The 23,386-nt window shown below is 38.7% G+C and overlaps 1 protein-coding gene across 1 annotated transcript; it reads left to right on the plus strand.

Moving 5' to 3' along the window:
• The first annotated feature begins 185 nt into the window (after positions 1-185).
• On the plus strand, positions 186-23,281 carry LOC115449171 (dynamin-like 120 kDa protein, mitochondrial). Its single transcript, XM_037437350.1, is given in 22 exon segments — positions 186-512; positions 1,730-1,949; positions 3,507-3,642; positions 4,129-4,179; positions 4,182-4,271; positions 5,430-5,519; positions 5,791-5,942; positions 6,393-6,574; positions 9,718-9,828; positions 10,368-10,497; positions 10,731-10,829; positions 11,164-11,295; positions 11,614-11,759; positions 12,103-12,264; positions 12,843-13,036; positions 16,159-16,373; positions 16,982-17,123; positions 18,006-18,219; positions 18,603-18,684; positions 19,582-19,713; positions 20,321-20,390; positions 20,907-23,281. Coding segments are annotated over 22 exon segments (2,844 nt in total). The 5' UTR covers positions 186-483; the 3' UTR covers positions 20,972-23,281.
• Positions 23,282-23,386: the final 105 nt, after the last annotated feature.

The raw sequence follows: 23,386 nt of genomic DNA on the forward strand, positions 1-23,386 counted from the left end.
AGAATATCTTTGGTGTTGCTGTAAGAAGATAACAGCGATTAAAAAAACACAAAGTAATTTATTCAACTCATAAACGGAATTTTATTTAACGTTAGTGAATCAAAAATTAATATTAATTGAATTTGTTTTATTATGATTACCTTATAATGTATTTTTATTGTTTTATTTTTCAATATCTATAAGCAATAACAAAACGTAATCAATGAAGTAAAATATTGAAATATGTCCTTTGAAATATATAATTTGTCAAACATTCAAAATATGAAGTGATTTTCACTGATATAACCTTATTTACAAGTTGATTGTGTAATATTTACTCGAATTAGTATAAAATTGTATTATCACAAATTGATTTTCGTGTTAGTGATATAATACATGAAATGACCGGTTGAGGTTATGAAATCGTTCTTATAAATATTTTTCTTTTAATTTCTTCGACTGTTATGAAATACTAGGGAATATCAAAGAAATTACGTTATAATAATGTCGAGAATACTACACAATCGCATGAGGTAAGGTCGCACAGAATGCTGAACTTTTAGAGCATTTTTTTTTATCTTGTTATATTATCTTGTATAAATCTTCTATAAATCTTAAGTTCATTGAAATCTATAGAAACAAAATAAATCCAGTATTTAACCCCTTAATTCCTGTTGTTTTTAGGTTTGACCTTGAAAACTGTTCAATATATTTTAACAACATTGCATTTTGTGATTTTTGTAATCAATCATTCATGAACTTATTTTTGAAAAAAAAATATGAATATAGGTGAATCTTCAAAATAAACTGGGCTAGGGTTTCTGGCTGTCCTTGATCCCATTTTATAGATCTGGTTATTGAAAAATAAGTAGTAAAAACAAATTGCATATTTGGAAAGGAATTATAATATAAACTATTTATTAATTAAATTTATTAATATAATAGAATATAACTAATAGATAGGACCTATAACTTATTGTTATTCTCAGTTCCATTGTAGATTAATATATAGCTTGTTGAGGGTGGTAAATAAAAAAAAATATTTCCTATCCCAGTATTTCTTTGTAGGAGTATTACATGATATATCAAATAAGTGAGGGATAATAAAGAAGTACCATATAAGATCAAAATTGTTACCTATAAAGACTTAATTTATAATGTTCTAGTAAGTGTTATATACTAGTAAAAATACTAGAAAGTAAATATCACTACATAGTATAAAACAAAGTCGCTTTCTCTGTCCCTATGTGTGCTTAAATCTTTAAAACTATGCAACGGATTTTGATGCGGTTTTTTTAATAGATAGAGTGATTCAATAGGAAGGTTTTTATGTATAATAATAACATCCATTAAATAGTCAGCATTGCACCCGTACGAAGCTGTGGGTCGCTAGTATATTATATTTGTTGAATTACTCATTTATTTGAGGGTAAATGAACTATGAAGCTATGGTATTAATTGATTTAGGATAAGTAACAATTACTCAAGAATTCAATGTAATTCGAAGCTACAACCTTTAGATTTTAGTTAATGTATTTTCGCCTGTAGGAGGCTATGAAAGCTGTTTTTCTAATTTACATGCTACACAATGTTCAAATTAGTGTCTGGAATTCTGTATGGTAAATTGCATTAAGCTCGCCAATTATTGGACAGAGGTGGTAGAATTTGCATATTGTTACACCTCTGCCTATCTGAAAAGGGAAAATGCAAGGCTATATTTATAAATATGAATCTGTAAATATTTTTCTAGATCGTCCCTCAAACGCACAAGTTTCACATGTGTAGACAAGCGTGCAGTAGCATTCTCAATATGGACTGGCCGCGGGATGCTTCTCCACAAACCGATGGACCCGAGCTTGATACACCGCAGGAGGTATGGCATGCTGGTCGCGCGCGCGGTTCGAGGAATGCTCAAGATACGATACCTGCTGCTCGGTGGAGCTGTTGGGGGTGGCATGACTTTGAATAAGGTATATATGAAATGTTTGAATGTAAATAATACTATAAGAATCTGGATTCTGATATAGGTACTGATTTACAGACTGACTTTGTCTTAAAGGCAGGTCAGCGCGTTCTTTACTTATTTATTTATTTATATATTTATAAAGATACACTAAACAGATTACTGACAATAATAATCGAAATTACATTACAGTGGATCTTATGGCTAGTCAGAATCCCAATAGAAGTGTATACAACTTATTCAAATTAGGTGACACGTACATGTTATTTAGTTACAAAATAATAATAATAAATATAAAATATGTTGGCTAATGTAAGGCAAGCAGCGATAGCCTAGTTGGGTGTGGAACGGACTGCCGAGACGAATGTCCGCAGGTTCAAATCCCAAGGGCACACACCTCTGATTTTTCTAAAAAATCATGTGTGTATTATTTGTAAATTTATCGTTCGCTTTAACGGTGAAGAAAAACATCGTGAGGAAACCTGCACATCTGCGAAGTTCTCTATAGGAATTTCGAAGGTGTGTAAAGTCTACCAATCTGCACTAGGCCAGCGTGGTGGACTAAGTCCTAATCCCTCTCAGTAGTAGAGGAGGCCCGTGCTCAGCAGTGGGGAAGTATATAATACAGGGCTGATATTATTATTATTATTATTAATGTAAGGCAGACAATGTGGTGATTCTTTAGACGCGCTTACTCTTTATTTAGAAAAAATATTTAAATGTTTAAAACTTATTTACAAAAAATTCACAGGCCATAAGCAAAACGTTTGTAGGCCGTGTGTTGCTGACCGCTGCTATATATGATATCTTGCATATATCAAATTGATAAGTTATACATAATATAGATTGTCATAACTAACTGTATTTATGACATGCCCATTCAATTGAATCTAAAAATATGTAGTACATTATAATGCATAAATTGATAATATTCACACTAAATATGGATGTCTCTTGAGGTAATATGTGTGCGGTTGGAATACAAATTCATAGTTTCGTGTATCGTGCACGGTTTTAAACATTATAATAGGTAAATTTTTTATGTCATTTTACACTTTTTGACGATAATGTAATATCAATGAAACTGAAAATCCCGTATTTAATAGAATTAAGTAATTCATTTTATATTGAATTTTGCCTGTAGTTCCGCCCGCGTTAACAAGTTTTCCTGTGTTAAAATATTTACCTGAGATAAAAAGCAGCCTTTAACACTCAGAAGTTATGCTGTTTCTTATTTGTAAAAAATGTTCTAAATCATTTTGAGTAGTTCCAGACGTGTATTGGTGTAAATACTATAAGAACAAGCTTTTTCAGCTATTTTTGTAACTGACATAGGCAACTTAGCGACATGCTCAACTTGCGTCCCACTAAGCTTGTACAAGTGGCCCACCTGACTTCAAAAATTTCATTAAAAAACTAAGATGCCATAACTCTTATAAAACTTTGTTGTGTATGCTGTATACCATCATAGTGATCTTGACTTTTAACTGATCTACATACCTCCAATTCCTCTATACAGCACTATATTACATTCCCCTATATATTACACAATCATCTTTCACAGAAATATGCAGAATGGAAAGACGGTCTTCCAGACATGGGTTGGTTGAACGAACTGCTGCCGGACAATGAGCAGTGGGACCGGTTCACAACTACCCTCATCAACGCTAAGGACAAAATCGGCGATCAGCTGCAAATTGGTGAGTTGGTGCATTTTTGGTGTGGTAGTTTCTTTTAGAGTATAGTTAATAGCTATGGTTAAACGATTAAAATATATCATCAGTGTGTTTAGAGACCCAGTCATTTTAATATGTTTTGTTGATTTTAAAGTTTCATTAAGAGCTATTCATTCAGTCTAATATAATGAAGAAAATTTAAAAGACCTTTTATATGGATGTTAAAAGTTTTAATATGTCAAATTAAACTCTTATGTCTTAAAAATATAAATGGCATAAGACCGCAGTGTTTAGTCTAGTGCCAATTACTCAGTGTAATATTAATATAAATACTTTTCACTGAATACAATTGAAATGAATTTTGTAATTGTCTATATCAACATTTTTTGTACTCTATTTTATTTCCATAACTTTAACTCATCTGACATGTCAACACTCAGTAGATGTATGTAGCCCCACGCATGTCCCGCGATGTGCCGTATACCCTCACGAGTGTAGTGCGGTCGCTAGGTGTCCCTCTGACGCTGTCGCTGCACGCAGATCCGCGCCTGCGCGACGCGGGCTGGCGCGCGCGGCCGAGCTGCGCGGCTGGATCGCGCAGCGGTACGAGGACGCTGTCGCCGCTGCTGCTGTCAGCAATGCGCAGCAAGCAGGTGGGGTAGCACATCTCATTATTAACATAGTGAGTGGCGGCTTGTACAGCTTGAGAAGTCATCGTGAAATCAATTGTAAACGTTAATTCATAATGGAAAAAGGATGTGGTGTATTACGTGCTTGAAGGAGAAATTAAACCATCGAGTCTCAACTGACAACTGTTTATTAATTAAACCTTATATTTATACCTTACAAATACATGACGTGTGCATTTCATACATATTATGTCCCCCACAATGAGATGAGAGACTCTTCCTTTAAATGTCTAAAAAGCATCTATATTACTCGAATGCTGTGGGCGATGATTGCTGAAAATTAAGCTCTTTGTCCGTTAACAACTATAAAACATACAATGCAAAACTGTGATACATGACTACATGTTACTTAATTTATGTTACAATAAGAAAATTATTTTACCTCGATCAATAATTCATTTATAAATAATATTGTCGAACACTCAACATGTATGCCAATACCAAACACTGGTCAACAAACTTCTATTATTACAAAAGTGTTACATGTTATTGATTATCTAACATCCAATGTTCATTAATCCAAGCTATATAGTATAGACTAGCTTGAATATCTCCAATGTTGTAGTCCAAATAATAGTTGGTAAGTTTTAGTACAATCTAGAAAAATGTGTATTATTTAAATTCTTGGGTTAACACTGAAGATAATGAGAAAGGAAGGTAAGATAGGATAATTATTAACCACTAGAATTCAATAAAATGCTGTAACAAATATGGTTTTACTTAACAAATATCTACTTAATTTCATTGTATAAACAGGGTGTTCACTAATGATTTCTTATGTTTACGCGAATGTTAGAAATTGAAATAATAATATAAAAAACCGCGATAAAATCCGTTAAATAGTTTTTAGTTTTATTTCAGGGTGTTCACTTTTAGAGGTAGCAAGAAACTGCAAGAAGTGTCTTTTATATCAAATTAAAGTGAATAAATAAGATGCATAAAAATAAACTAATCTTTCACATGTTTTTTCCTTAGTATAAACTTATTGTTGTTTATTTTTTTTTAAATAATTTATTTATTTTATCATTAAAATTTCCTCATAACGAAGGAAATTTATTAGAAAACTATACAATTTTATTTGTACAATATATAATATGTAATTTACCAATTAATTCCTTACAGAGCCGACATCTAAAATAGTGAACAATTTGCAAAGTCGACCGGCGCCGTCTCCCTCCCACAGTCGATCGAACGAAGACGCCGCCACTTACGGTAGGTTATTTAAATACACCTTACTCGAAGGAATAATAGAAGCACTGTTAATGCATTCAAGCTTTCCTGGAATTATTTCCGTCTCATCGCTGTGATAGACGGCTCTTTAATTATGTTGACAATATTGGTCCATAGTTCTAATCTGAGACAACTTGTATTTTTTATAACTAAACGCTTTATTTATGATCGTCTGACTTGAAAAAATCATAAATGACTCTTTAGTTCTTTTATATAGAATTCGTATTGCAATTTCAAAATATTTTGTTATTAGAAAAACGAGTCCACGCCCTGCAAGAGGAGGTGTTGGCGTTGCAAGCGCGTTACCAGCGCGAGTTGCAGCGACTCGAGCAGGAGAACCGGGAGTTGCGGCAGCAGAACATGCTGCTCAAGCAGGGACGACAGCCGCCCGTCAGGAAAATGAAGGTGAGGTAGAGATTAATAGGAATTTCATTTTCATTCTATACTTACTTTGTGTTGCATTCCTTTTATGCATTGTGTGACTTATGGAAGAAGTAAGATGTGAATTACCCAATACCTCTGCATAGATATTAATCTCAAATTCACAGAAACAATTCTTTTTTGTTTGACCGAATTATTTTTTAGAGGAAAAATTACTTGCAGTTTGTTTATTATATACAGAATGTTTGTAAATCCCGGGTTACAATTTATGTGTTTCTTTGCAATGAGATGTATTTATTTTCGCATAAAAATGCTATAATTATTATTTATATTGTGTTAGTGAGTACTTACAGGGTGATCCAAAATCTTGGGAGCTACTCATAGACTTATCTGTAAAAAAAAAAGATTATTTGCATAAAGAATCTTAAAGTATGTTATTAGAGTATTTTTTTAAAACATTATGTTGTATTACAGCGCTCCCTGATCGACATGTACTCGTCAGTGTTGGACGAACTCTCCGGCTGGGAAGCAGGCGAGGCGGACCGGCTGCCGCGCGTGGTGGTGGTGGGAGACCAGTCCGCCGGCAAGACCTCGGTCTTGGAGATGATAGCGCAGGCGCGCATTTTCCCGAGGGGCGCTGGGGAGATGTGTACCAGGTAATTAACGTGTATTTTATTGAAGATGGCTAGGATTTGAATATATTTTTTAACTGAGTTAAGAGCGTTTACGCATCCGCGCGCCGTATGTCTCAAAAACAGCACTTTTCGAAGGAGATAATATCCATCAAAACATTATTTTAAAAACATATGAATTAGTAATTATTATAGAAAATTTTGTTGTCTAAAAAGTTAGTAGAGAAAATTTTTAGATTTATTGAGTATTTGTAAATTGTTTAATGATTACTGAACAGAGGGTTTTTCAAATTTGCGCTTCGAACGTCTATTTCGAAGCTCAAATTATGTTAAAGCTGTATGGAACATAACAATATGTTATTTTTATCTAACTAATAAGTTCCTGTAGAAATATGTTAGTAGAGAAAATATATCTTTTTATGTTTATTTCATGTGAAATAAAAATTCAAAGAATTCGAAAATTTCAGAAATGTTGGTCATTTAAATGATTTTTTTATCACTATATCTTACTTAATTGAATATAATATTGGATTACTATAATAGAAGAACATCTCCTTAAAAACATACAATTTAAAAATTCTACAAAATTAGTTCTGTTATTTTTCTATAAATATTTTAAATACCACTATAAAACGCAACGCGCAAATCGTTTCAAATTAGTCCGCCTTGAGGCTTTCTAGAGAGAGGACGTATCGCTCGTCGCTCCGGCGAGACTCCAGTTGGACTTTGCTGTGCGTAGAAAAATAGTCACGTGTATACAGTGATTGCCACATCTTAGTACTTTAGTAAGTAAAACTATTTTCTTTAATGATTGACAATAATTTTAGTAGTTACTATAAATTATTATTATATTATTATGTTTCAGACACAATGGGAAGTAAAGCTATTTCTAGGCAAGAAAAGGAAACGTAACAACGCTGAAACTTCGGCTAAAGCAAAAGCTAAAAGATTGATGTACTAATGTTATAACATGCGTCTGTAGTATGGTTGTTGCTTTTTTACTCATTAAACACTTGAGCATAGTTACTCGTAGGAAAAAATTGAACCTTAAGCTAAAAACAATTAGCCCATTGAAATGTTACATGAGCTTTGTATTTTTAGAGGACCCAATTTTATTTTTAGAACATGTGTCGGGGGTCAATAGAAGCTTAATCTCAAGTTTGTGAGGTCGCCCCCTTGTCCCCTGGCCGCCATCATGGAAAAAGGGTGAAAACACTTTTTCGCGATATCTCAGAAACTATGCGTCTTACATAAATTTTGTAAAGTCATAATTTGTAGCAAATTGTTTTGCCTACAAATATGTTTATATAACTTTTTGCCCTAAATTAAAAATTAAAGAAGTTATAAGCAAAAATGTGAGAAAATGTTTATAAAAGTTTTCTTTTTGCTCTATAACTTTTTTTACATTTTACAAAAAATTACCTCAAACTAACTTGTAAATGATCTTTTGAGGAAAATTGTTCCCTATATTTTTTTTTTTATTTCATTCATTTAAAACGCTGTTACAGCGCTCCAAAGTTTACCGGGTTCGTCAATGCTCATGAGAATCCGATCGAAACAAAATGTTTAACTTATTTTTGATTTTTTTATTGTAAATATATTATTACAATTTTTGTTAAATTCGTACAACTTTACTTATTTATTCCTAACTCTTTTCTTTGCCATAGAACTTACCACATTGAACTTCTCGAATGTTATGCAGGTAGAAAAGGTATAAGTTACCATTTGGGGATAACGGAGAAAAAACATATTGGCAGGCAAAACAATTTGCTACAAATTATGGCTTTACAAAAATTTTGTAAGACGTATAGTTTCCGAGATATCGCGAAAAAGTGTTTTCACCCCTTTTCCAAGATGGCGGCCAGGGGACAAGGGTGGCGACCCCACAAACTTGAGGTTAAGCTTCTATTGACCCCCCACACATGGCCCAAAAATAAAATTGTGTCCTCCAAGAAATGCAATATTCGGTCCTTAAATTGTAACATTTCAATGGACTAAACGCACATTTCAAAACTCGTTTTACGCCCGCGGGGTGCGCGGTTGTATGCGGTACCCGCTGTATTGGCGGCCAACTATTAGAATCGTGCGGGCCACGGTAGCACCAGCGCGCTCTGTGGTTAGTAGGTGGGCGACTGCAGTAGTCGGTAGGGGAGGGTGGTTACAGAAATCTGACGCCATTTTCCTCCATCGTGATCGTTTCTGATATGATATATAGCAATACCTATAAAAAAACTATCCAAAAAATATAACCAATTTCCGAAAAAGAAGTCTTTTTTATTTCTCACTTTTTAGTTATACACCTAAAAATGACATCTCATTACATACACCTTCTGACTCAAAATATAAATTCCAATATGTAATTTCTAATGACTTAATTTAAACTTTCAATACGCTAAATATTAAAACTGCAGATCTATGGAGTAATTATGTGGTCCATTATAAACATCGTAGCACAGTAATTTTCCTGATTTATTGTCTGATTACGGAGTTCTGGTGCCTATCTTTCGGCTTCATGATGAGCTCCACTTTACTAAAGGGTACTTTCTAAATGCAAATGCATTTGCATTTAAAAAGTGAAAAACAATTTGTAAATTTGCCGTTAAAATTTGTTAAAAATGTTTAATTTTTTTTATAATTACAAAATGATACATATAAACTATTTCATGATGAATTCTTATATATTTAATAATAGAATTCTTCATTTATCATAAATTCATAAATCATAAGTTACATTCCAATTAGATAATTAAAGCGAAAAGATCAAAATTGGTTGGTCTGACTATAAAGATAGCCGACGCGCTAACTCTACGCACACAGCTACGCAACGGCTCTGTGTGAGTGAATTTTGCGAAGAATTACCTATAGTTGACTTCACGCGCGGCACGTAAACGCTCTTAAAAAGCTTTCAGAAACAAGGTTGTTATTGACAGTTCTTTCTTGGGAAAGCCCGAAATGACCATATGCACGCGGGATTTTATGCCTGTTATTAAAAAATCGTCGCTCGATGCGGGCCGCATTCAATAAGTCGAGCTAGAAATCTTTGGGGAGGCCCATGTTCAGCGATAGACATCCTGCGACTGATGATGATGATTTGATGTCATATAATTCTCTTGCCAGTTATGTTATTTTCCATAGTGTAGATATTAATTAATTTGTTTATATTTCAGAGCACCAGTGAAAGTGACCCTCTCCGAAGGTCCGTACCACGTCGCGCAGTTCAGAGACTCGTCGAGGGAGTTCGACCTGAATAAGGAATCGGATCTTGCCGATCTTAGAAAGTGAGTTTGATAATATGATCAATTCAAGAATGTTGTCAACACTTTAGGCATTTTTGTGCTCCATGTTAAGAAAATTAAATGGTACTATTTTTTTATATGTGCTCTGTAAAGTGACCCTACTGTACCTGATGGTACATAGAGTATGTGTAAGTGGTTGACGAGAGATGATTACCCCTAGCCAGTCGACATTATTATGCCGTCCTGTTTGAAAGTATATTAGTATTTAGCACTTAAAGTAATAGTAAAGTACTGGGTTTTATTGTTTTTAACCCGTGCACGGCTAAGTTACCCCGCTACACTGGTGATAAGTGGAGTGATGAGAGGAGGTTACTCGCGGCAGTAGACACAATTATGCCGGCCTGTTGGAACCGGATAAACCCAGGCCTCGCGAGGTCCTTTTACTACTGCTAATTGATAAACTAATTGATATTATTTAAGATCATTTATTAATTTGCGTCATACGTCCATATGCCGTTAAAGCAATTTCTCAAAAGCATACTAGTAATATTAGAAAAGTACCTATACACTGCGTGTTCCAGGGAGGTGGAGTTGCGCATGCGCAACAGCGTCCGCGGCGGTAGGACGGTGTCCACGGACGTGATTTCCATGTCCGTTAAAGGACCTGGACTGCATCGCATGGTGCTCGTTGATCTGCCCGGTGTCATCTCCGTGAGTACTATGTTTGCTATGGGTCAAAAAAGACCCTTCGGTATTTAAGAAGCTTTCAAGGGGATCTCGTAAGCATCATACTTAAGTCTGAAGGTCCATGTAGACCTCATGATTAAGTCTCACGCGGTCCATGCAGATCCCGTGATTAAATCTCAAGTAGTCTGTACAGACCCTACGAAATAATAAATAGAAATGTATTAAATATTTAACAATAACTATTGAAATCGTTGCAGACCCAAACGGTCGACATGGCGTCGGACACTCGCGAAGCTATCAAACAGATGACCAAGCAGTACATGGATAATCCGAATGCGATCATTCTGTGTATACAGGTAATTGTAGAAAAAAAAAGTAGCTATTCCAAAAAAAAAAAAAGTGTCTAATTTGACCCTAAAAAATAATATAAAAAATAGAAATTTATTTTGCAACAAACACAAGTTACATACACATAACAAAAAACAAGCGAAATAAACAAAAAAAAACACTTAAAACTATGTTTGTCACAAAAAAGGCTCCAACTCAGCAATATGCTGACAGTGAAACCAGCGCTGATTTTCTGTTAGGCTGTTATAAAGTATATACTTGACTGTAATAGTAATTATAGCCAAATATATACTTTGATTTAACAAATTAAATTCAATTTATCCCTTATATTCCTCCCCGTAGGATGGGTCAGTGGACGCAGAGCGCAGTAACGTGACGGACCTGGTGTCCTCGTGCGACCCCAGCGGCAAGCGGACCATCTTCGTGCTCACCAAGGTGGACCTCGCCGAAGAGAACCTGGCCAACCCCAACCGGGTGAGTACGGGGGTCAATAATGACCCGGTGGAATAAACTGTAGAGATAGTTCAAATAGGGTCATTTTAGGAACGCTGTTCTATACCAATGGTAGAAAAAAATATTGATAAAAATATTCCCCACTCTAACTATTTTAATATACTCAAAATGCATATTTTTTTTTTGTCGAACTTAATAAGATGTCTTGTATGAACGACGGGATTTTTTTTAAAAGCTTAATATGATTTTTATATGAATGACAGGAATTTTAGAAATGAAATATGTATTTCAAATACTACTAGATTAATTTCTTGACATGTAACGTCACGTTGTTCCCAGATCCGGCGCATCCTGGAGGGCAAGCTGTTCCCTATGAAGGCTTTGGGATACTACGCGGTGGTGACGGGCCGCAGCCGACGCGACGACTCCATACAGAACATCAGGGACTACGAGGAACGGTTCTTCAGCTCTTCCAAACTGTTCAAGTGAGTTTGTTAGTCGTGCTGTAGACATATTTTTGTATACAGCATCAGGTGGGTTCGATCATGTTACTAAGTGTCGACTTATGACGTTTAGATGAGTTAGTGATACATAAGAAATAACTTCCTCCACTTATCCCTAATCACTTTCCATCTAAGACTGGTAGCGCATCTGAATCTTTTGGATGTGTTTGACATTTTGTATATAAATTTTGTAAATACATCATGGAGATAAGAAGTTAAGTAACTTTTCCTCAATTTAAAACAGGCACTAGCCTCTCATACAAATGGTTATAAGTGGATACCATTTACCTGAAAATTAAGAAGGTCATAATTACCATCGTTCTAGGGATGGTCTGGTGACCCCGTCGCAGGTGACCACTCGGAACCTGTCGCTGGCAGTGGCGGATTGTTTCTGGCGGATGGTGCGCGCGTCGGTGGAGCAGCAGGCCGACGCGTTCAAGGCGATGAGGTTCAACTTGGAGACCGAGTGGAAGAATACTTTCCCTAGGTATGCGTTATACAGGGTGTATTAGAAAAAAAAATTGAGTATGTACTTAAATAGCTTTTTTGAAGTTGGTTTGAATATTTCCAATATTTATGGTATGGATAATATTAATTTGAAAGCGGCAGTGGTTAATTAAATTATAAAGGGTGTTCCAGAAAGTTGGGATTAACATTTTAAGTACAGTTAGATTGAGAGATGTGTAGTATATACTTGGCAGTAGTAAAATTATGTGAAGTTTTGTGAGTAGTTTTTTTATTTGTCATTTTGACCAAGTCATTGTAATAGAATTAATATTACATAAGGGCCGGCTTGACGAGCGAGATAATCACGGGGATATTATTGTCGTACCACGTATTTCTATACACTCTTAAACAAGTGTCTACACACGCGATGACGTTTGACACGTGACGAGCGCGCTGTCAAACGTCATCGTACCTGTCGCTACCGGTGGCGCGTCCGCCGCGGTTATGGACTTTGGAGTTATGTGAGGGCGCCACTTTTTCTTTTTTGTTTTAAAATGAACTTTGTGAGTACAAGAAATTAGTTCGATATTTGAACGGACGTCCCCCCGGTGCTCGCAGACAGCGCGAGCTGGACCGCGACGAGCTGTTCGAGCGCGCGCGCGCGGAGCTGCTGGACCAGTCGGCCGAGCTGTCGGCCGTGCCCGCGCCCGCCTGGGAGCTGCGCCTGCAGGCCGCGCTGTGGCACGAGGCCGCCGCCCGCGTCTTCGACTCCATCTACCTGCCCGCCGCCGCCACGGCGCATGACGACGTCGGTGAGTCTCGCGATACATACACAGACAGCGCGAGCTGGACCAGTCGGCCGAGCTGTCGGCCGTGCCCGCGCCTGCCTGGGGAGCTGTGCCTGCAGGCCGCGCTGTGGCACGAGGCCGCCGCCCGCGTCTTCGACTCCATCTACCTGCCCGCCGCCGCCACGGCGCATGACGACGTCGGTGAGTCTCGCGATACATACACAGACAGCGCGAGCTGGACCAGTCACCCAGAGCTGTCGGCCGTGCCCGCGCCCGCCTGGGAGCTGCGCCTGCAGGCCGCGCTGTGGCACGAGGCCGCCGCCCGCGTCTTCGACTCCATCTACCTGCCCGCCGCCGCCACGGCGCATGACGACGTCGGTGAGTCTCGCGATACATACACAGACAGCGCGAGCTGGACCAGTCGGCCGAGCTGTCGGCCGTGCCCGCGCCCGCCTGGGAGCTGCGCCTGCAGGCCGCGCTGTGGCACGAGGCCGCCGCCCGCGTCTTCGACTCCATCTACCTGCCCGCCGCCGCCACGGCGCATGACGACGTCGGTGAGTCTCGCGATACATACACAGACAGCGCGAGCTGGACCAGTCGGCCGAGCTGTCGGCCGTGCCCGCGCTCCGCCTGGGGAGCTGCGCCTGCAGGCCGCGCTGTGGCACGAGGCCGCCGCCCGCGTCTTCGACTCCATCTACCTGCCCGCCGCCGCCACGGCGCATGACGACGTCGGTGAGTCTCGCGATACATACACAGACAGCGCGAGCTGGACCAGTCGGCCGAGCTGTCGGCCGTGCCCGCGCCCGCCTGGGAGCTGCGCCTGCAGGCCGCGCTGTGGCACGAGGCCGCCGCCCGCGTCTTCGACTCCATCTACCTGCCCGCCGCCGCCACGGCGCATGACGACGTCGGTGAGTCTCGCGATACATACACAGACAGCTCGAGGATAAACAGGGGGCCGAGCTGTCGGCCGTGCCCGCGCCCGCCTGGGAGCTGCGCCTGCAGGCCGCGCTGTGGCACGAGGCCGCCGCCCGCGTCTTCGACTCCATCTACCTGCCCGCCGCCGCCACGGCGCATGACGACGTCGGTGAGTCTCGCGATACATACACAGACAGCGCGAGCTGGACCAGTCGGCCGAGCTGTCGGCCGTGCCCGCGCTCCGCCTGGGGAGCTGCGCCTGCAGGCCGCGCTGTGGCACGAGGCCGCCGCCCGCGTCTTCGACTCCATCTACCTGCCCGCCGCCGCCACGGCGCATGACGACGTCGGTGAGTCTCGCGATACATACACAGACAGCGCGAGCTGGACCAGTCGGCCGAGCTGTCGGCCGTGCCCGCGCCCGCCTGGGAGCTGCGCCTGCAGGCCGCGCTGTGGCACGAGGCCGCCGCCCGCGTCTTCGACTCCATCTACCTGCCCGCCGCCGCCACGGCGCATGACGACGTCGGTGAGTCTCGCGATACATACACAGACAGCGCGAGCTGGACCAGTCGGCCGAGCTGTCGGCCGTGCCCGCGCCCGCCTGGGAGCTGCGCCTGCAGGCCGCGCTGTGGCACGAGGCCGCCGCCCGCGTCTTCGACTCCATCTACCTGCCCGCCGCCGCCACGGCGCTTGACGACGTCGGTGAGTCTCGTGTTTTATGTGAAGCTAAAAGAACACACTTTTCGAACAACTTTCACGGTCAATTGCACGCATGATGTCGGCTTACTCAGAAGTATAACCACGGACAAGTCTCGATGCCAGTGAACATTAACACTTTTATTCATAGACGTTATTTATCTAAGGACGGAACATTGCTGTGATAACAAGTCTGTTTCTCCGTGCTGACGGCATGGCAGCCTTCGCAGTGCGTAGACATAGGGCCGTTGTGATTGGCTAATATTGAGATACAACTTTAATCTAGTTAGCTATCAGATAAACAAAGCTGAGAAACGGACTTGTTATCACAGCAATGCTCTGTCCTTAGATAAATAAAGTCTATGAATAAAGGGGTATATTAATAAAACAAAGAAATTACATACTTCAGTGGTAAATTCAATCATGGTGTAAAGAAATGTCACAGCAACATAATGATCTTCTTTTACAGGAATAATAAATACTCCTCTAGATTTATTTATAATAAGGTATCTTATCGTAATTAAGACTTGCAATGAAATCTCAAAAAGACCTCTAAGATGTGTCTTTTAACATTATTAAAGTGACAATAACTCTATCCAGCAATGGCGGTGCCACGTCAAGTCCAGTTTAAGCACAAAGACAACGGAAACACGACCGTGTGGCTGGACCCTTACGATATAGATTTTAGTAAGAGTTTATGAGAAATAACCATGTATTGTCATGTCGTTAATAAAATATAGATTACATTGAAAACCGTACCATCCATTATGGTGTTTGATATCATTTTCAAGTGCATATACTCAATACTCATTGTTTAGAATGTCAGATTACGTGTATCCATGAAGGTATGATGTATTCAGCAGTTAATTAATAAAATGTAATGAAGTATCTACCCACTTTAAAAATACCAAGTTTTTGGGATCAATCGATTCTGCCATTCTCCTTATTCCTCTCTAAGCTACTTCCTTTGTGCTATGACAATATGTCTTTCAAAAGAGGCTTAAATTCTAAATAAGCATGGCGAAATATAGGTGAACTAGTTGCGTCTTTGCCTACCCTTCCAAGGATAAAATGCGTGAGTGCACGTACGTCTGATTTATAGGTGGGTAGATATTTATTTACATTTTTACAATTAGCTGATGAAGACACTATAGGTTGAGTCATTAGAATAGGTTCGATAAAGCATTTCACTTCATCATTGGATCTGCTTGGTTTTGTGATCGGTTTCAAGTTTTACCCTTTCCAAACGATTTTATGCTCTATATTTTGTGCGCCAGCCAATGTTTTTGTGGAAAATTATTTTTAACCCTTTTTATTAGTTCTAGACTTTTAATATTCTATTTACAATAAAGTTACATATATACTTAGCTTAACGGGGAAAATATTGTCTACTATTTATTTTATAATCTACAGAAACAGACATAATATTAACTGCGGTTAAACAGAAAAAAGGAGCATATGCTTAAGGAAACAAACCAGTTATGACTAAAAAAAATCATAAATAGTCCAAAAGTGTTCACTAACACAATTTCCATCAGACAAATTCAACACATCAGTGGATATCAAACTGCGCGAATGGGCGGAGAAGGAACTGCCGGTGCAGTCCATACGCGCGGGCAGGGACGCGCTGCGCGACGAGTTCTCGGAGCTGATGACCAGGACCAGCGAGTCTGACGCTGTGTACGAGCCGGTCAAGAAACAGGCTGTGGATGAAGCCCTCCGAAGACATACTTGGGAGGAGAGAGCGCAGGACGTGAGTGTTTTGGTTAAATCTAGATTTGAGATTGAGTTAAAATAGTATTAAGCGTATAACCAAGTTAAGAAACAGTTCGTGGAAGTATTCCTTGAGGAATGACATTTAAGTGTTTGCCTACAAGATATGTTTTTCAACTGAGCGCACCCTCCCTAAGAGTCCATGGCATCATAATGGTAAGCGATGGCCATTTGGAAATTGATACGGGTTTTTTCTAGAAAGGCAGTGGTCAGGAACAAAAATTTTTTTTAATGAAAAGCCTGAACCACGCGTGGCTCTTTAAACGCAAGGTTTTTCTATGGTGGGTGGCGACGTTTTTATGATGAGAGCCTACCACCCTTGTTCCCCCCCACTCTTCCCCACCTTACGTCCATAGTGATGACTGACCTATGAAATAAACGGTTCCACAGAACTTGAAGTTATACTGACTTTTAGATATAAATCTTGGTTCTACCTTCAAATATCTCAAAAACGAAACATAAAAACTGCTTCACATTAGTGTAACTATTAAAAATTTTAATGTCTAATTAATACCTAACTAACAAAGACTAGTATATCTCACGTTGTATGATTAGAAATGTTTTCTTATAAATATATTTAATTCTTAGGTCCTGCGAGTGCTGCAGCTAAACGCCCTGCAAGACAGATGCGTGAACTCGCGCGCGGATTGGGACGCGGCCGTGTCGCTCATGGACACCGCGCTTAAGGAACGACTCCAGGCGGTCCAGAAGGACCTCACTGAACTTACTGGTGCGTATCATGTGATATATGTAAATATTGACATCATGTGATATATGTAAATATTGATATGATCCCTGTGTTTTAGAACACCCTGTATATGATTTTTGTTGCATAGTGATTATGAATTATTTTTAAGTGACTGAAAAATAATATTTATATTTAGTTTAGCGACCTATAGATAATGCAGTGTGGCTCATTTATCAACACAGTCTAAGGACTGTGATATTTACTCAAGTACCGTAAAATTTTCAAGAATCGAATTTAAAAAAAATTGTTAACTAGTTTTAGTAACAAGCTTTAAAAATATCTATAAAGGATAGAGTAATAATATTGTCGTTTCGTCACCATTTGGTTCTTACTCTAAACATCAGGGTTACAAACCAGGTGACATGAACATCTCTCAAGCATGATATGGCGATGGATACAATAATAATTGGACAGATGCGCCATGGCGCTTTTAATTATTTTTTTTTGTGCTATTCGAAGGATATATTTTACATCCGCCCGGATAGCGATAGTGGCCGACGTAAGTGCGTCGCGTTCCTTGATCAGTCTATGTATATCCAGTTCCAACAAGCTTGCATAATGGTGTCGATTGTCGGAGGGAAATCATCTCTCGTCAGTCGTCATTCTCTCCACTTACCATCAAGTGTAGTGGGGTCACTTTGCAGAGGTGTAATATAAAAAAAAATCATTAGTACTATTGCTACTAGGCAACCCAACTTTCTATATGGATAATAAATTAGTTTTCCCTGAGACTCGCCGAGCTTCACCGCTCGGTGTGATTATGCGTGCCACTGCTGATCCTGGCTTATAGGAGTTGTAGCGGTGGGTGTGAGGACGGGAAAGTCCCTGGACAACCTGACCATTACAATGTCCTCATTCCAACAGGCCCAGGGTTCAAAGAGCGCTGGCTGTACTGGCAATCGAGTACGGAAGAGCAAAACCGACGCGCGGAAGTAAAGGGAGAGCTTGAGAGGCTCGGCTCCACCCGCCCAGTACTGGCGTATGACGAGGTAGTCGCTGTAAGAGATAACTTACGACGCAAAGGAATAGAAGTCGACAATGATTATATACGAGAGACGTGGAGGCCTGTTTATCTTAAGTAAGTTTTGTTACACCTTTTTTCAGGGGTAGGTAGGGAAGTAACATCATTTTTCAGCTATAGTTAGGTCCCGTACTAGGGGGTATGTTGTGTAGTCGTAGTAGGTAATTAGAATGGATAATATTTAATAGTCATCAACATCTATTACTGTATGTCCGCATAAAATATGATGAAATACTGGTAATCATGAATCGTATGAGGTGAATTCCAGGGTTAGTTAATGTATATTCAATGAGACAAGTCGGCATATTTTTTTAATAAAAATTCATCGATTTTTAATCATACGTACTTTTACAATACAGTACCTTTATAATACTACCATTAAAATATTGATCTCACTTTTTTGCAACATCCTGTATATATCGATATTACTTTTATTTCAGGAATTTCTTACAAAAAGCCCAGACGCGAGCGCGCGATTGCAGAAAAAGCTTCTATTTGTACAGTCAACAGAATGGAAATGGGGTAAATATAATTTTACAATATTTTCATATTTGGTATAGATTTTATCGACTCTTAGATGTAATGGCAGTATAATATATTATTGTCTTTGGACATATTATGGTGTATAAATCGGATGACCCTGGATTCTGACACTTGGAGCTATATGTAATATAGTTCTTTATTTTATTGCTTTGAATGACGAGACGAGCTTGTCGTTCGCCTGATGGTAAGCGATACGACCGCCCATAAACCTTGAATTACACAGTATTGTTTGATATTCCACTGCGGTATTATTATATTATTAATAATGCGCTGGTTCTTATGTTACGTAGCATACTATTTATAAGAATATCAATAGATATTAACCTTCGCCATGGTGGGGCATGTAAATGTATCGCATTCCTGGACCGGCCTGTGAATACCTAGTTGCGAACAGGCCGTCATAATGACTGATTTGGGATTATCATGTACCGTCAAGGGCCCGTTCAAGTATTACGTAACGCAATTTTTGAAGATTTTTGAACCCCCCACCCTGTCATGTAACGCGCCGTAACGTTTTCCAGTAGCCCCCCCTCCCCCCTCCAAAAGTTATGCAACTCTATGTTTGCAATTTTTTTTCTAATTTTTACAATTATTTTACGCAAAACACCGGAAAGTCGCTAAAATACCTTTGTTATTGTTTTTTTTTTTTTAAAAAATCCAATGTTACATAACACTTTGTACGAAAGCCCCCTCCCGCCCCTGTAACGCATCGTAATGTTCTACAAGACCCCCACTAATTGTGTTACGTAATACTTGAACGGCCCCCAATCGATACCCTATCTGGACACCATACCACAGTGTGCAGTGAAGTCACTTGGCCATATATAAACTACTGCCGTATCCCAGCACTGCTGAACTAATGTTTGTTCCCAGAAGGAGTGCTGCGAGGTGGTGATGTTCTGGCGGGTGCAGGCCACTCTGAGGACCACGGCCAACGCCCTACGGCAACAGATCGGCAACAGGGAGGCTGCCAGACTCGACAGGGAGCTCAGGGAAGTGCTGGATGAGGTAAGATCCGCTAGGGGATATTCTGCCGGGCTAAGCGCAAAAGCGGTGTGTCAGGGAAACCTTATTTCGAGATAATCGAAGTTTTGTAAATATACTTTTATAGTTTTGTATGTAAAACTGAGATAAAGAAAATTCTTAAGGTTTTTTAACAAGTTCTAAACAAGATACCGTTATTTAGGTAAGTTCATTGGATGGTTATTTCTTTAAGCTATCTGACGACATAAAAATCAAGATTTTGATTTTTTTTAAATTACCGCTTTTGATCTTAACAAGGCAGTATTGGGGTGGTTTGAATTTGGTATGCTGAAATAAGAGGAGTTAGAATATTTTGGGTAGGTTGTGTTGTGCAGAAATTATATATCCCACTAAAACGTCAAACTTAAATTTAAAAAGTGTTGATTGCAAAGAATCAAAAATAATATTCTTACACTGGCTATGGTAGTCGTAGGCAGTACAGTTAGCAGTCCACTCTGCATGCAGTCTCTCGTTTAAGGGAGAGGGTCAAACTTCGGGCAAAATTAATCGCTAAAGAACTAAGATGACTTCGATAAAAATATAAAAAAGTCAATATAATAGAATACGTGTTTAATAAAATTATTAATTCAAGATGGCGGCCGACCCGGAACTCAAGAAGAAATTGTTATCGGGCAGACGAGTGGAGCTGGCGGAAGAATTAAGTGAGTACTTTATTTATACAAACTAATTACGAGCAAGTTGCGCCTGCCACATGACTGTCCATAAACAGTAAGGTCATTACAAAACTTAAATTGTTACTTCATAATAAAACTATTTTTCGGATTTTATCTTTCTTTTTATTGCTTTGAGTGTCGAGACGAGCTTGCCGTTCGTATGATGGTAAGCAATACGACTGCACATAAACAGTAGAAACGCCATCCAACACCTTGAATTAGAAAGTATTATTTGATATTCCACTGCGCTCGCCATCCTGAGACATGAGATGTAAAGTCTTATTATATCCAGTAGTTACACTGGATACAATGTCCGAGAAACCGGAACACAACATTGACTACATACTACTGCTTGGTGGCAGAAAAAGACATTGCGATGGTACCTATCGAGGCGGACTTACACATATGATAGACCTACTACCAATAAAAGAGTACCATTGCAGTATTACCAACATAACCCGACACTTATATACAACCAACTAAAAATTGAATATTAATTTTCAGAGCGAGTAAGACAAGTGCAGGAGAAATTGGAGGAATTCATAGAGGCGCTGAACAAAGAGAAGTAGAGAACCTGGCGGACCTGGTCTGGACTGTAGATACAGACGTTGAGATTAGTAAGAGGGGGGAGGAAACCAAACATTAGTTGAACTGGCATTTCACCAATGTTAGTTAACATTGTCTTCACTATACTGTATGGTATCATAATAGTTTTCTTGTAATATCAATGTATACCGATAGTTCATAATTCAGTTATACAATACTAACTTTTGTTCGCGGCTTCGCCCGAGTGAAAGAGTTTTCCGGGATAATGTTTTTTTCGACTTACTTGATATGTATCGTTATGTTATGACCAAATTACACAAAATCATTATAAATTGTAGCCTATGTGTTATTCTGATGTATAACTAATATAACTGTAAAATTTCATCCAAATCCGTTCAGTAGTTTTTTCGTGAAAGAGGAACAAACATACATACATCCTCGCAAATTTTTGCATTGATAATATTAGTAGGATTGCTCTCTCTCTCTCTGGCACACGAGTCGGATAACTACTTGAGAATATGTGACTGTATCAAGTGAGGGCCAAAATATTATCTCCTTTATAAAGAATGGACGTTTGAAAACTGGTTGGTCAAACTTTTAATACAGTTTCAAAAATGTGAGAGAAAAAGTGTGAGACGTATAGTTGTCTTTTTCTAGAATTTGTACTGGCTGCGTCACATTCCCTTTGTCACCTAAAGAAGTTAACACTATGATGATATTGGTACATCTTGTATATGCCTCATAGCAAAGTAACATGGGAACATAACAAATGTTGCCGATTTTCCATGTTCAAATTGTATGTAAATTAAGTTGAGCAAGAAATGAGTTATTTGAATAGTATGAAATTTTGTATGTAATGGAAAATCGGCGATGTAATTACCTCTTCACGCATTAACGCATGCTTCTCTGTTGTTTTAAATATAAATTCTGTTGGTATTTCCTATTATAAATAAAATTTGATGTGTACAGTAAATAGCAAAAACCTTTTCGATCAAAGGTAGTTATGAATTCTGTATATTTTATACCAAACATTGAAAAAAATTGTACTTAAATGGATACTAGCAACAGTTCAGAGCCTTATTCTGTATGATAGTGTAAACACGTAACGCGGCCGTTTCATTTTATCTTCGAGAAATGTGCGTGGAATGGTATTCTGTAAGTCAAAATTCTATAGTCCTAAACATGATGCGTTGTGTTAAGCACTGTTAAAATAACGTGCGGGATAGAGAATAAGGCCCCAGAGTTTGTTTCAGAACAACTATTTCTCAGGTGTCTTATGTATGAAATATAATATGCTCTAAATATTTTGCCATGTCTTAATCATTCAGACAGCATTGTATGGACTTGCAGTTCAACTATATACATTTATATTATGCTCTTAGCAGGTCAATATAGATGGGTAATGCTTATGTGATCCTGTATTTTGAGATATATGTATTATTTACTACAGTTGGTTGATTATAGAATGGTAGCCTTGTAATCATACCATAGGTAAATTTGATGTAGATTTTTTTTTTCTAATTCATATTCCAAGTATATTTTAAATTATATATTCTGCCGTATTCTTTTTATACAGATACGGCAAAGTGACCCCACTGCATCTGATGGTAAGTGGAGTTGGGGTCCAATAGAATGTCGACTGACGAGAGATGATTACCCGTCGGCAGTCGACACAATTATGCCGGCCTGTTGAAACCTTATGTACACAGGCCGATCTCCGAACGCGACACACTTACGTCGGCCTACTAATCAGTCAATGATGCTATTGCAGCTATTTTCAATGATTTTAAAGTGTCAAGAATCATGGAAAGAAGATAAAGGTGCTGACTTCAAACCTGACATAAAAGTTGATTGAGTTGAAATAAATATATTTACAATTTGTAAATCTTCAAACACAGATTTCCCTTATGGACTTTATTTTTCTTTAAGTTTTGTGTATACCAATACATAACTTGTTTGATAACATTTTCTCTACTCCCCTCTCTGACTACAAATCTTGGGAAGATATCCGTTGTAGATTATATTTACTCTGTATATGTAATGTATGTTTAGGTTTTTGTGTGTGGCCAGTGTAAATGTAATGACATAGTTTGATACTTTATCATTATTTATTCATAAATAATTATTCGCCTCATTAGCCGAATAGCTGTAAATGGTCTTTGGTTCCTTTAAGAAGTAGAGTGAATTTCCAGGCCAATGATTTTCATGAGTTTTTCAGTGTGAAAAACATGATTTGCCCTAGAAATTGTATAGATAGTCGAAGTTGGGAAGTTGGTTTTTATTCAAATATTTCTCTCAGTAGTAAAAGAGGCCCGTGCCCAGTGGACAGTATATAATACAGAGCTGATATTATTATTATTATTTTTATTTCTCTCTATTGATATAGTAATATCAATAGAGAGAAATAAAAAGAAATAAGTATCTTTATTTATGTCTTT

Source organism: Manduca sexta, chromosome 2, assembly GCF_014839805.1.
Source record: "Manduca sexta isolate Smith_Timp_Sample1 chromosome 2, JHU_Msex_v1.0, whole genome shotgun sequence".
Classification (NCBI taxonomy): Eukaryota; Metazoa; Arthropoda; class Insecta; order Lepidoptera; family Sphingidae; genus Manduca; species Manduca sexta.